Source organism: Zootoca vivipara, chromosome 5 (genome assembly GCF_963506605.1).
Source record: "Zootoca vivipara chromosome 5, rZooViv1.1, whole genome shotgun sequence".
In the NCBI taxonomy this organism is placed as follows: domain Eukaryota; kingdom Metazoa; phylum Chordata; class Lepidosauria; order Squamata; family Lacertidae; genus Zootoca; species Zootoca vivipara.
Window position 1 is genome coordinate 68918670 of NC_083280.1, and position 13218 is coordinate 68931887.

General features: G+C 44.3%; 1 protein-coding gene across 1 annotated transcript in view; it reads right to left on the reverse strand.

Annotated features, from left to right (window-relative positions):
* The window catches only part of OIT3 (oncoprotein induced transcript 3), a 33060-nt gene extending 24602 nt beyond the window's left edge, over positions 1-8458 (reverse strand). Inside the window, exons 1-3 of the mRNA XM_035138054.2 lie at positions 7685-8458; positions 2949-3323; positions 462-572 (exon numbers count right to left, since the gene is read on the reverse strand). Of these exons, the coding sequence (XP_034993945.2) occupies positions 462-572; positions 2949-3323; positions 7685-7775 (577 nt within the window). The 5' untranslated portion in view covers positions 7776-8458. The remainder of the gene's footprint in view (positions 1-461; positions 573-2948; positions 3324-7684) is intronic.
* Positions 8459-13218: the final 4760 nt, after the last annotated feature.

A 13218-nucleotide genomic window follows, 5' to 3' on the forward strand; every position in this document is an offset into this window, starting at 1 on the left:
TGGAAGCTATACGCCGGCTCCCTCGGCCAATAATGCGAGATGAGTGTGCAACCCCAGTCGGTCACGACTGGACCTAATGGTCAGGGGTCCCTTTACCTTTACCTTTACCTTTAAGTTTCATGATGCAGTGCGTTTTTAACATGTTTTCTTTTTTTTTACTCCTACATTCTTGTTTGTTTCCTAACTTTTTCCTCTCTATTTCTGTAGTGGTTGTTTTCCAGTCCGTTCTCATACACTGATTATTCCTGATGGCTTGTATTTCCACTAGCAAATGGCAAGCATGACTTGTGAAAGGTCCATCCAACACGCTGAAACTGATCGTGAAAGAGCAATGAACAGAATTATGAAGCAGCAGAGAGGGGAAATCCTTCAGCTACTCGCTCATTTCCTCTCTCTCTCTCTCCACTGCCTTGATACTTTCCTTTTGCTTCTTTTGTCTCCTCTTCTGCGTCTTTCCTTACCAAGGCAGGTCTGTCCGTCAGGTCCCAATATTGTTCCTAAAGAGCATGTGCAGTCTCCAGTGTCCAAGCAAGAGCCCCGGCAATCTATCATGTCACAGATGTCGTAGAAGTCTGCAGAATTACAAAGGTGGATTGTTAAGGATACAGGAGTAATTACCCTCCATGTTCACAGTTACATTAATAGGGTGAAAGGCTGAACTAGATGCAACAGTGCTAAGCTTGTATGTCTGAATCAGGCACTACACCAGTAGATATTCGAAGACGGCTACCTTACCTCCTCTGCGTCTCTTCTTATCCAGGCTAAGCATACACAACTCCCTCAACCTTTCCTCATAAGGCTTCATTTACAGATCCTTTATCAACTTGGTCACCCTCTTTGCTCACGTTCCAGCTTGTCAATACCCTTCTTAAATTTTGGTGGATACAATTTTGTAATACATGTTGAAACAAAATATTTCTAATGATACTGTATATTCTGGGTTGTGTTGTTGTTTTGTTTTCAGCAGGGATGATTCCTCAATATCAGTTGAAGCAGTTGGATTTGAAAAGCTCATCCAGCTGAAATTCTCTGACTGGTATGGCTATTAAAAACACTGGTGCCCAAATACTGACCCTCCCTGAGCCATAGCATCTGTATTGATTTGATTCTAGTACAGGCAAAACCCTTAATCTGTGCAACCGCAGTTTGATAAGGTTTTGAGCATAAAAGAAGAAAATCAATACATTTGTCTTCAGGTTTTCCAAGGTGAGGCATTTTTAAAGGTGACATACAGTTTGCATCTTTCGCATTCCTGATTTGCAGGAATCCCAGATAGCTCCAACATTCATTTGCAATAGAAATCCAGTCGTCAGTGCCTCGGGATTCTTTAACAACTCTCAGATTTTATGATTGGAGGCAATGGCTGAGGCCACATTGTATGGCCTTGTGCACTGAATAAATCAAACTGACATGATCACTGTATCAAAGCCAGTCCGTGTGTATTCCACTTTCAAGGTAAGAGCCAGAACAGAAGGCTGAATTTGTCGTCAATGCAATAAAAAATGATTTTTTTATTATCTGGGAGGAAAGGAGTATTTTATTCAGCTTTTAAGAAAATTAACTCCTTTCTTTTAAAGTGTCAGTTTTATTCAGTCAGTTGTATAAGAAATGTGTTCAGTAATAACATCTGTCAATTGAGAACAGTGATCATAGCTGCCAAGTCTCCCGTATTCCCTGGGAAACCCCCATTTTTCCAGCTGTCCCCAGCCGAAAAAGCGGAGTTTTTTGTTTTTTCCCGGTTTATTCTGGCGCGGCGGCCATTTTGGAACAGGGCAGAGCAGCATCAAAAGTAGCTTCTGAGCATGCTCCGCCCAGTTCCAAAATGGCGGCAGCGCTACTTTCGGTCTGCTACTTCCGGTCCAGTCCCTTATTTCTCAGGCTGGAACTTGGCAGCTATGGCAGTGATTCAGATTAGAAAATAGGCCAGGATTTAAAAAGTTACTTTAGGTGCTCTCGGAGCAGGTGCCCTCTGGATGTTGTGAGACTCTTAACTAACCAGTTCCAGCCAGCATAGTCAATGACCAGGGATGATGGGAATTGTAGTCAAGCAACATCCTAAGGAATTCAGGACAGGATATGTGATCCCCTACCATCCAAATTGTAAACTCACAAACCCAGTGAGGTAATAATAATATTAAGGTAGATTTCACTGAGAGCTAGGAAAATAACACAAGGTCACTTATTGAGATTCATGTTGGGCATCAGTTTGGACCTAAGTCTTCTCCAGTTTAAGGGCAAATTGATAGCATGTTGGAGATCCATGATCAGATTTCATAGGAACAGACATCTTCCCAAAACACATAGCAGATTTGTGTCTCAAACGTGCAGCAACTTATACACTTACAAAAAGAGCCAAAACAACAGAGCTGTATAAAGCACACAAGACAACTAAAAGCAAGCAAACTATCTCATGAAGTAATCCAGCAATGCAAAAGCTTTCCTTAAAATGAAGGTCTCTTGGCCACACCTCCAGAAGTTCACAAGGGGATGAAGCCAGCTGCCCTTCTCTAGGAAAGAGATCCAACAAGAGGATGCCACTTCAGAAAGGCCTCTCTAGCCCCACCATAAAAAATGATTGCAATGCACAAGGGGGAATTGTTTTCCAGAAGAAATAAATTACTAAAATAGATTTCTCAGTGATAAACTACCAATGAATAACACAACAGGAAGCTATTAACTAGACTGCCTGGGGATGCAGAGATGAACTGGAAATCCAGCTTTAAATTACTTGAGGAAGGAGGGGGAAGCTTTGTTCTATATGTTTTTATATACGAATGAACACAGCTTTATATGAGAAGTCCCCACAGTGAACTCAACAACTGAATGAAGGGATTTTTCATACATGACAACACAGGTACCCTGGAACTTCATTTAAGTTGTAGGCATTATATTATATGCCCAAGGGGAACCCGTCTTTACAACTAAATAAGTTTTGGGGAGTCACTTACGCCCACAGTAGGCATGGAAGCAGACACTGGGCTTGGCTAACTGGTAGACATAATAGCCTCCTGGGCAGGCCTTGACCTCAACCGTTGTGTTCCACATGCAGCAGTTTCCATTGAAGGTTGCACAGGCCTGCCTCTGGACAATGCCGTCTGACTCCTGAGGGTGGCTACCATTTAGCCATATTGGAGCATGGGTACCACAGTGGTTTTCCGGGATGCAGAAGGTGGGCATGGCATCGCCAGCCATCCCAGTGAAGCGGTACCATTCCCCGTCAACATGGCTGTCACACTCAGGCTGGTCATGAGAGCTGTTGAAGTGGTGTTCGGTGTTCCTCCAAGGTTCATTCAGACTGATGTAGGCAGAGCAAGGATCAAGAGCTGCAACGTGGAAAGAAGAGAGAGCCCTGTGGCGATCAAAAGAACAACATGCCAAGAATCTTTGGGGAAAGACTTGCTTAGCTGCCAAGTATCCCGTTTTTCACAGGAAACCCCCGGATTTTAATCTGTTTCCCGCTGTTCTCCCGAATGGAGAAAAATCCCGGAAATCCCCCTGATTTCCTACCTGCCAGCGAGCCTCCATTTTGGGTGCCGCTCTTCCCATGTGTGGGCACCAGAAATCGGGCAGAGCGGCACCGGAAGTCGCTTCTACACATGCCTGGCGGCCATCTTGGTGGATATAATATCTATCCTCCACACAACAACTCAGACCCAGGACTGACCTTTGATTCAGAGTCACAAACTGTCCTCAACCTCATTGTAAAGCTGATGCCCACAAAACAGGAAGACCTTCTCCGTTGCAGAGCATGTGCACTCCAGCACAGCTTCCCATTTACAAGTTAAAACCCATTAAATTACACATTACAAACAATTCCATAAAAAGAGATGCAATCATCTCTCCCCTTAGATACCCAGCCAATCGCTGTGCTCTGCGGGAGAGAGAACCTCCTGCAGATAACATCTCATCAGGAGGTCCATTCTGTACAATGTAGGAATCGGGCCTTTATCAGGAGAGCACCCCCCCCTTCAAAACTCCCTCCTGTTAAACATCTTTTGTTTTAAACATCCTTTTGGTGCCTGCTGAAGGCCTCTCTTTTTCAACAAGCCTTTTGTTCCAGTCTGTGTCTATGTTGCAATTGGGTTTTTATGTATAAAATTGCTGTAATTGTTTTTGTAGGATTTTGTTGTTGTTAAATCATTTTAAGATACTTTAATGTCACACATTCCCCCCCTCCCTTCCTTAGCAAACCATTAAAACCAACATCATTGATCTTGGTTAAAATTTAGTAGGGGTTCTGAGGGCTGCATAAAATGATCTCACGTACTGGATCTAGCCATTAGATTTATTTACCATTTAAGGAGTGGGACGCCCCACCAAACTTTTTTAATTCTCTCCCAATGTCTGCTCTTGGGTTGATGTAGTTTCTGGCTCTGCTTGGGGAGAGGGTGTTGAGAAGCAATGAAGCAACCTAGGACCCTGCAGATTTGCAGCTATTGCCAGCAGACACCCCTGCTGAAATCACCCATGGCGGCGGAAAGTTCCTAGGGAGGAATCCCAGCAGTGGGCCTGCTTTTCCAATGGCACCTGAGATGGCTTTCCAGGGACCACAGTATTTCATCCTAAACTTTTTAATCAAATGATACCTTTGGGTACCAAAGGCTACTCTTGTGACCTGGGACTATTTTCCAGCAAAGCAATATTATCCCCTACCCCACCCGCCACTATATTTAAATTTTAAAACTTATCATATTTTACAAAGGGGGCTTTATAGTGCTGGCCCACAATGCTGTTAAATTGCACTTAGAAATTGTTTTGCATGGGAGGCTGTCTTCTCTGTCACCTTTCCTTGCCCTGGCATATACATTGGGCCCTTCCTCTTCATTCTCTGGCTTGCCTCCTGCCAGTAAGAAGAGATTAAAATAGGTCTTCCAGCTTCCGTTTCTTTGTGCCTGTGCTTTCTGCTAGGCAGAATGGTGCTCTCCTTGACAATGGTTCACAAGAGTGGCTTTGATCTCCCCAGTTCAGGGAGAACACTTGACTCAGGCTGCCATCGGGCGCAATGACTTGCAATTCTTCCCCACCTTGCAAACCAATTTTTTACATACTTTCCGTTCCCTAGTATTTAAAGGTCTTCATAGACCTTAAAGACCAGCCCTGGTCCTTGATGTTAATGATTTGCTTAGAGTTTGATACACACACACACACACACACAGCAAAATTGATATCCAAAACATGATCAAATATATACAAAAAAAAACCTGCAATGAAAACTGCAATAACTAAAACAGAATACAGCAGCACCAATCCTTTTATAGCCAAGGAAAGGTCTTGCATATAGGAATGCTTTCAGCTAGCGGTGGAAAGAATATAATGTGGTGACTTGGTGGATCTCAGTAGGCATGGAAGCCTAGAGCAGTGTTTCTCAACCAGTATGCCTCCAGATGTTTTGGGACTACAACTCCCATCATCCCTAGCTAGCAAGACCAGTGGTCAGGAATGATGGGAGTTGTAGTCCCAAAACATCTGGAGGCACACTGGTTGAGAAACACTGGCCTAGAGAGTGTGGATGCCACCACAGAAAAGGACCTCCTGTATGTTCCAAGCAACCTCCTTCTCCCTCTGATCTGTAGGTCTGGAAAGGACCTCATGGGAGGCTAGTTTCTTAGGTATGCAGGGCCCAGATGTTTCAAAGGTGATAAACAGTACAAACCTGAGAGCTAACCACAAACAGTCAGCACAGAATAGGTATGACAACAGTGGCACTACTTTCCTTGTGACCCGTCCTTCTTCATAAATGCACCACAGTTCTGTACCAAGTAAAGCTGATGAACTACCTTCAAAAGTGGGTTCTTTCCATGCCCTCCATCTCTGCTTGTATCTCCTGTTGCAATAAAGTTCTCCTAACTGGATGATGGTGAGATATCTCATTTAAGCACCATCTATTTATTGATCATGCACAAGTGCTGTTGCCTGCAGTGGGAGCTTTGTGTATGTACAAAGGGCATCTGAGTCAACCTCTTCCTAAGAAGCAGGATTTCATAGAGATTTAAAGTGGAAGCCTCCAGAGAGCAGAATGTAATAAAAATATTCATTTCACTTTTCATCAGGCCTGTATTTAATCTTCCCCCAGCAGCTTCTGCAGTGAAAGTTTGCAGCTTAAATCTTTGCATATATTTAACACCTGATTAAGCACTAGTTAACCATGACTGGTCAGGTCCACCATTAAAGCAGGATTTATGCTAATATTTTTCTGACTAAGGCAAATCCATTACTTTTCACTATCCTCACTCTTAAAAAAAGGCAATTGTTCTGACTAGGCACACAGCAAAACTGAACAAATCGAGTTTTCCTACCTTTTGATGCTTTATTTCCCACTGGGATTCTCCTGCTACTGTTGCATTATTTAACCCAAATTTTAGGAATTCTGCAATGTCTGTAGCACCATTTGAAAATAAGAATATGCATTTTAACCTAATGAGAAAACAACTTGGAGACAGACGAACTGTGATTGCTGACTGTTTACTCTTGCTTCACTTGTTATAGATATTGCAGCGGCTGCAATTCACACTCATAAGAATTAATGGACACGTTAGGCAGGAGAATCCACAATTGATCTCCTGGCTTAAAAAAAAATCCACCTTGAAATTCAGCTCTGTGGATGTATTTCTCTGTGTCTGTGCTTATGACATTTTCTTAATCAAAGTCAACATCCACACATCCACAGGTGTTCTTGCCCCATGGTGGGAAAATACACAAAGCAATCATATAGCTAACATTGCACCATGGTTTGAATGTTATGCTCTGAGTGGGTCCAAGAATGGGGTGTTGGTACCTGATTGAAATTTACCTCCTACCACTTAAATTTCTCAACATCACTACCACATTTGAAGTTATGCCTTAGAACCCAAATTAAGAATTTGGTGTCCCAGACATACCTGCGATTCAAAGTCCACCACTGAGCAGATTCTGTCTTAGTGGTGAATGGGAGCGTGATCATCTCTTCTACAGATGCTGAGAAAGTGGGTGACATCCAAGGAGGTTGGCCAACTTGAATAATTTGCTGGCTCAGTGAAACTGTTCGTCTTCTCTATCCTTAAGCCCCCAATTCCCAAGATCAGATTTGTGAGGAAGCGGCACGAGGAGAGGAAGGAGAATCCCTCAAAGCTGTTTAGATTTGGAGGGGTGTGTGAAAAAGAATTGTATTTCATTTTCTTTCTCATAAGCAGAATACATTTCATCTTAGGGCTTTTGTAGACCTTTGGGAAAGGTGTAGGATATGGTTTAGGGGGCTTTGGTTCTCCCTTGCATGAAACAGAGAAGCAACTTAGAATCCAAGGCAGTAACTACGGTATCTCATTTTTAACCCACCCTTCGGACAGGGTACATCAAATATAAAAACCAAACTACAATATAATCATTCTGATCAAAAGCATGTAAAGTCAACTAGTACTGTATAGCCTCTATAAAAAAAGATATCTAGGATTTCGGTTTAGGTGCCTGTGAGAGTTACAGGGCAAACATAATATCTGGGGGAAGGCTCACATTTTCCCACCGGTAAGAAATTCAGGGCATAGAGTGTTAGAGGAAATGCAAGATCCTTTTGCAATTGAAATGCAATGCTAACTCTGGAGTATGTCCACTACAGGTCAGTTTGGCTGGGAAAAGACCTAAAAGGAGGGCAAAGTCACTGCAAGAACACTGACTGCCAAAGTGTTTAATAAATGGCTTTGCGTCTACTTACCCACTGTGTTCTCCTGCAAGGGCTGTGCTTTAGCATGGAGGTACAAGGACAAAATGAGAAACAGGAACATCCCCCCTCTGACCAAGGCCATGTGCTCTGTCAAAATAATCCCTTTTAAGCACGCAACGTGGGTTCACCTGTACACTCTCTCTCTCTCTCTCTCTCTCTCTCTCTCTCTCTCTCTCTCTCTCTCTCTCTCTCTCTCTCCTTGACACACCAAATGGGTTCTGGAGTCCTGATGCAAGCTCACATGAAGAGAGTGTCTGTTAAGGGTACTGGAGGTTTTATCAGAGGAAGAGGCTGTAAGGAATGCAGAGCCCAACTGCAGCCTTGACCTGCCCCATAGCAGCTCTGCTTTCAGAGACAAAGAGGGTTATCCCCCCCCCATGCAAATACATTCATTTTGTTTCCAAGCCCATCCTCTGATTGTTTTCTTGTCCAAGTGCCCTAAAGTGACACACCTGCTATCTTATCTGGAAAGACCACTGAGGAAGGGAGACCCAGGCATCCTGTGGAGATGTGGGAAGAAAGAAAGATGGCTCCTAGCTATTATCTCCGTCTTATTTATTTTTTTCTGTTTCCTGTCATGAAGAAAGGACAACCAAAGAGTCTTAATCAGAGGAAATAGGAGAGCAAGGGACTATGAGACTTCAACCCCTACCCCTGTCTGACAAAATAGAACAAAACATGCCTTCAGACCATACCCTGAGACCAACGTACCACTGAGGGAGGGTTGCTGGATGCCATACCAAGGTCCCTTGCCCACCTTCAGGGCTGAACAGCTGGGAGAGGCACCCACACTTTCACGGATGAAAGGAGAGACACCCTTGGGCCCTTGTTGACACAGCTGTTTTCTCAGCCTCTACACTTCCAGCTAGGGAGGCGGGTGGTGCTGTGGGTTAAACCACTGAGCCTAGGGCGTGCCGATCAGAAGGTCAGCGGTTCGAATCCCCGCGATGGGGTGAGCTCCCGTTGCTCGGTCCCAGCTCCTGCCAACCTAGCGGTTCGAAAGCACGTCAAAGTGCAAGTAGATATATAGGTACCGCTACAGCGGGAAGGTAAATGGCGTTTCTGTGTGCTGCTCTGGTTCGCCAGAAGCGGCTTTGTCATGCTGGCCACATGACCTGGAAGCTGTACGCCGGCTCCCTCGGCCAATAATGCGAGATGAGCGCCGTAACCCCAGAGTCGGTCCCGACTGGACCCAATGGTCAGGGGTCCCTTTACCTTTACCTTTACACTTCCAGCTATTAACTCAGTGCTGTGTATTCTTCTCCATTTGCTGTTATAAATTTATGAAGCAGGGGTAGCAGGTGTTCATAAACAGCATAATACGTTGTTTAATTGAAAGATTGTTTCATTAATTTTTTACCTCAAAATGAATTTTATTATTATTTATTCTATATGTAGCAGCAGCAAATGAAGCATCTTCAGCAACGTTTACTTGTTCAGCCACACTGGGGAAAGAACAGTCTGCCTATTTTATGGAGTACACTAAGGGCAAATCAAAATGTTACTCGTGGCTCTCGTTCTAATGTCTTCTCCATTTAGCAAAAGTGGTGTGAGAAGGAAGGTCAAAGTTCTTACGGCACAACCATTCGAAAGCATCCTTGGTCTCTAATGATTGTGTGCAGAAAGAACTTCAGCGTCCAGCTCCCAAAACATAAAACTCCCATTGAAAGGGCACCGGTACAGGTGTACAGCCAGCCAAGGGAAGTTACTACGTGTTGTTGGAGGCTGATATATTCTTCATTTTAGGATCAAATAAAATAAAAAAATGACAACTTTCAGCTGAATTTCTGATCTGAAGCACGCACACACATAACATGTTATTTCTCTTCACTGCCTGCCTCAGCTCATGCTTGATGGCTGGTATTATTCATTTTGACTAGTTGTATCTCTGTAGTTACTGCAGGGTAGTTGATCAATGAGAAACCCTTAGAATAAGAGGGGTCAGCAGCCTCTCGTTTGCCCAATCTCGAAGACAAAAATTGTGCAAAAGCGTTGCCCTCCATCACCCGCTGACGGTGAGATTCCTAGCCTCCAGAGATTTTTCTGCCAGATTTAAGGATTGGCTTTCAATGACTTGCTTCAGAATAAGCACAAATGTACTTCTGCCAAGAGCTCTTCTATCACGCCTCCTTGCATCTGGCCAGTGCCTCAAACTGTCCTTGGATCCAGTTTATTCATTTATATCCTGTTGGTTCAAGATAGGCAACAGCACATTAAAACATACATAAAACAGAACACTAAAAACAACCAGTTTCGCAGTGCCTCTCCGGAGACGCACAACCATTTTCTGGCATCCATCTTAATTGTCGTGATTTGCTGCATCTACACAGCCAATTGAAGGAACTTTGCCAGCCTTGTTTTCGCTACCCCGTTTTGCATAAACAACGTGAAGTTTTCACTTTCTGTAATCTTCCACAGTGGTTCAGGAGAGGGAAATGAGAGAAACAGCACTTTGCTGCAGCTCTATTTCAGGCCACCAAGAACCAGCCACATGTGGCAAGGCCTTGCCGACAGTCAAGTGAAGGTTACATATTCCAGATAAGTTTGGACATGCTTCTAAGATGGATTGCTCAGGGTCAAGGAGCTAGGTAGACCTTATTTTGGTAAACAAGTTCCACCGGGAATTTATGATCTCATATTCTATCCAGGCAAAAGTTAAAAATATATGCGAATAAAACCACCTGCTTTTAACTGAAACAGTACTAAAACCAAAGAAGGATACAAGGAAAAAATAAACCAAAGCAAAAGAGTGCCGAGGCAGCAAAGCAGAAACATGGATAAAATAAGGGAAACCATTAGCAGATAAGTTATGGAATTGGGAAATAAACTCAACTCTCTTAACAATCTCACCTCAATGCCCCATCCTTACACTTTACACTACTGGATATATTCATACCCTCCAACATTTCTCCGATGGAAATAGGGACATCCCATTCCATAATGATAATTTTACTATTTATACCCCACACATCTTACTGGGTTGCCCCAGCCATTCTTGGCAGCTTCCAACATATAAAAACAACAATAAAACAAACATTTTTAAAAAAACATTTAAAACATATAAAAAACTTCCCTCTACAGGATGGCCTTCAGATGGCTCAGAGGTAGGATACCTCCCTCCGACAATAGGCACATCCTAAAGGAAAGTGGGACATTCCAGAAACCGGGATGCCTTCTCCAAATCAGGGACATCCCTGGAAAATAGGGACACTTGGAGGGTCTGGATACATCACAGTTTTACCTCTAACATTTTAGCCTTTAACTTTCTGTGGTCTTCTAGAAGTGGGTGGGGTGTTTTAAATGTATCCCCCCCATCAATTGGATTTAATGCTGTTTGTTTGTTTGTTTGGTTGGTTGGTTGCTTTGAGCTGCCTTCTCAGGGCCGGCCCTAAGGCAAGGCTGGGTGGCGCAATGCGCCAGGGCGCCGGGCTGCTAGGGGGCGCCGCGCTGCTGTGCCCGCAGCAGCCACGTGGCAGAGGCCAGATGCAGCACCTCCCCACATCAGCTTGCTGCCCTCACCCGCCTCCGCCATAGCGAGCGGCGCCCGGAGCCTCCATCCCATCGGAGTGCTGCCTGCCTGGAGGGGCCCTCAGGGCATGGCGGCAGGAGCTGCCAAGGCGCCAAGGCCCACCATGACATGCACGCGCTTCGCCAAACCCTTGCAGCGCGTGAGGGCTGCCAGGAGGCGGCCGGCTGCTGACGGCAAGCCCCGGAACCTCCGCCTCTTCCCAGCTATAAAAAGGTGAAACGGTGTGTGTGTGTGTGTGTGTGCACGCGCCGGAGGGATCTTTGAATGTGTGGGGGGGCGCCGGAGGGATTTTTGAACCACGGCGCCAGATATCCTTGAGACGGCCCTGTGCCTTGGGCAAGATAAAGTGATTGGTATTATTTATTAAATAATACTAATATTATGGGATGTACCCATCAGTAGGCTGCCCACAAAGAGATAGCATGAGAGGCAAAAGGAATGATGAAGAAAGGGATTTATGCAGGTCAAAGTAGTGCAGCCTTTCAACAAGGCTTTTTTTGGCTGGAACTCACCAGAACTCAGTTCCAGCACCTCTCAGGTGGGCGCCATTGCCATTATAAGAGAACAAGGGAGGCATTCATTATGAGTTCTGGCACCTCTTTTTCTAAAGGAATAGCACTGCCTATCAAGCACAAGAGGAGCAACCAATAGAGAGGAGGCTGCAAAACTTATTTCTTGCAGATGGCTGTACTTGGGGAAAGGAGAAGGGATTCCTTGGTATTTATTGAAAGTTTACTTTTTGTCACAACCACAGAGCAAAAGAAGGAAAGGTGGACAGGAAGCTATCATTGCAACAGAACTTTAAACACCCTGAGATGGAATATTTGCCTGAATATTAATCATTCACAAATGTATTAGATCGATGCAGCATAATAATAACAAATCCTGGAATCAGGTATTTTCAGATTACAGCCATGAAACGAAACATCTTGCTGATTTTAATTGTAGGCAAGCAGCCAAGTCGGGGAAAAGATTGCTGGAGATGGGAAAACGGCCACATTGACACATTTGTGTACATACCTCTCTGCACGTAATCTCACCAAAAGTTCTCACTGAGGTGGAAATCTGTGTTTCGGCTGGAACACTTAACAGGGAATAGTTCTCGTGTAACAGAATGCTACTACATACATAAATGCATATAATAAATATGTCAGTTTAAGACTGGAGTCAAGGTTCTCACATGTTGGCTCATGACAGTGCTAGGAAACTGGAAGCCAAGTCCTTAGCAGTGGTCCATGATCGGTAATGTGCAATTTCATAAACTGGGCTTGCCTACACCTTAGTCACACACCCACAAATTTCCTTGTCCTTTTAAGCCCAAATCCCAATGGGGAGGGTGGGACAAAGTGAAGACACCTCTCACTATCCTGGTCTTGTATTGCATTATGAAGCACTTAGCCTATAATGCTAAAGGAATCTTCCTGTGAGCTGAGCAATGCTGGTTTGTCGTTTATACCTCTAGCCAGCATGATAGGTTTTACACTGGGAGATGGGGGTCTCCTTAGATGTAACAGTGGCCATTTTCCCTAGCATTATTGTGCTTGATGGTGCTAATTGTAACATAAGGGGAAGGAGGGGAATGCCTGCGTTTGCACAACTGTTGAACAATTGCCTTGTAGGGGGGTCATGCTGCACCTCAACTATCTGGCTATTGCTGCCCTGCAACCTTTTCCATATGAAAGCCCCTGGATGGGAGAGAATTCTGGAGCACCCAAGAAAGTATTAAAATGTGGGTCTGAGACAGCACACTCTGCACTTCTCTGCCAGATCCCTCACAGTTTACTCAGAGAGTAGCACCAGCTTCTGGCTCTCCGGCTCTCCCTGGAATCAGAGCAGGCTTGTGCCTCTCTTATCCCATTCTATTGCCCTGTAGCATGAACCAAACAACCTAGGCACATGGGTGATTACCAGAATCCTAAATTAATGTCAGACCCCAGCAGCCAAATTATATGATGTTTTATTGAGAACAAAAAAAAAAGGAAGAGGACAAATGGAC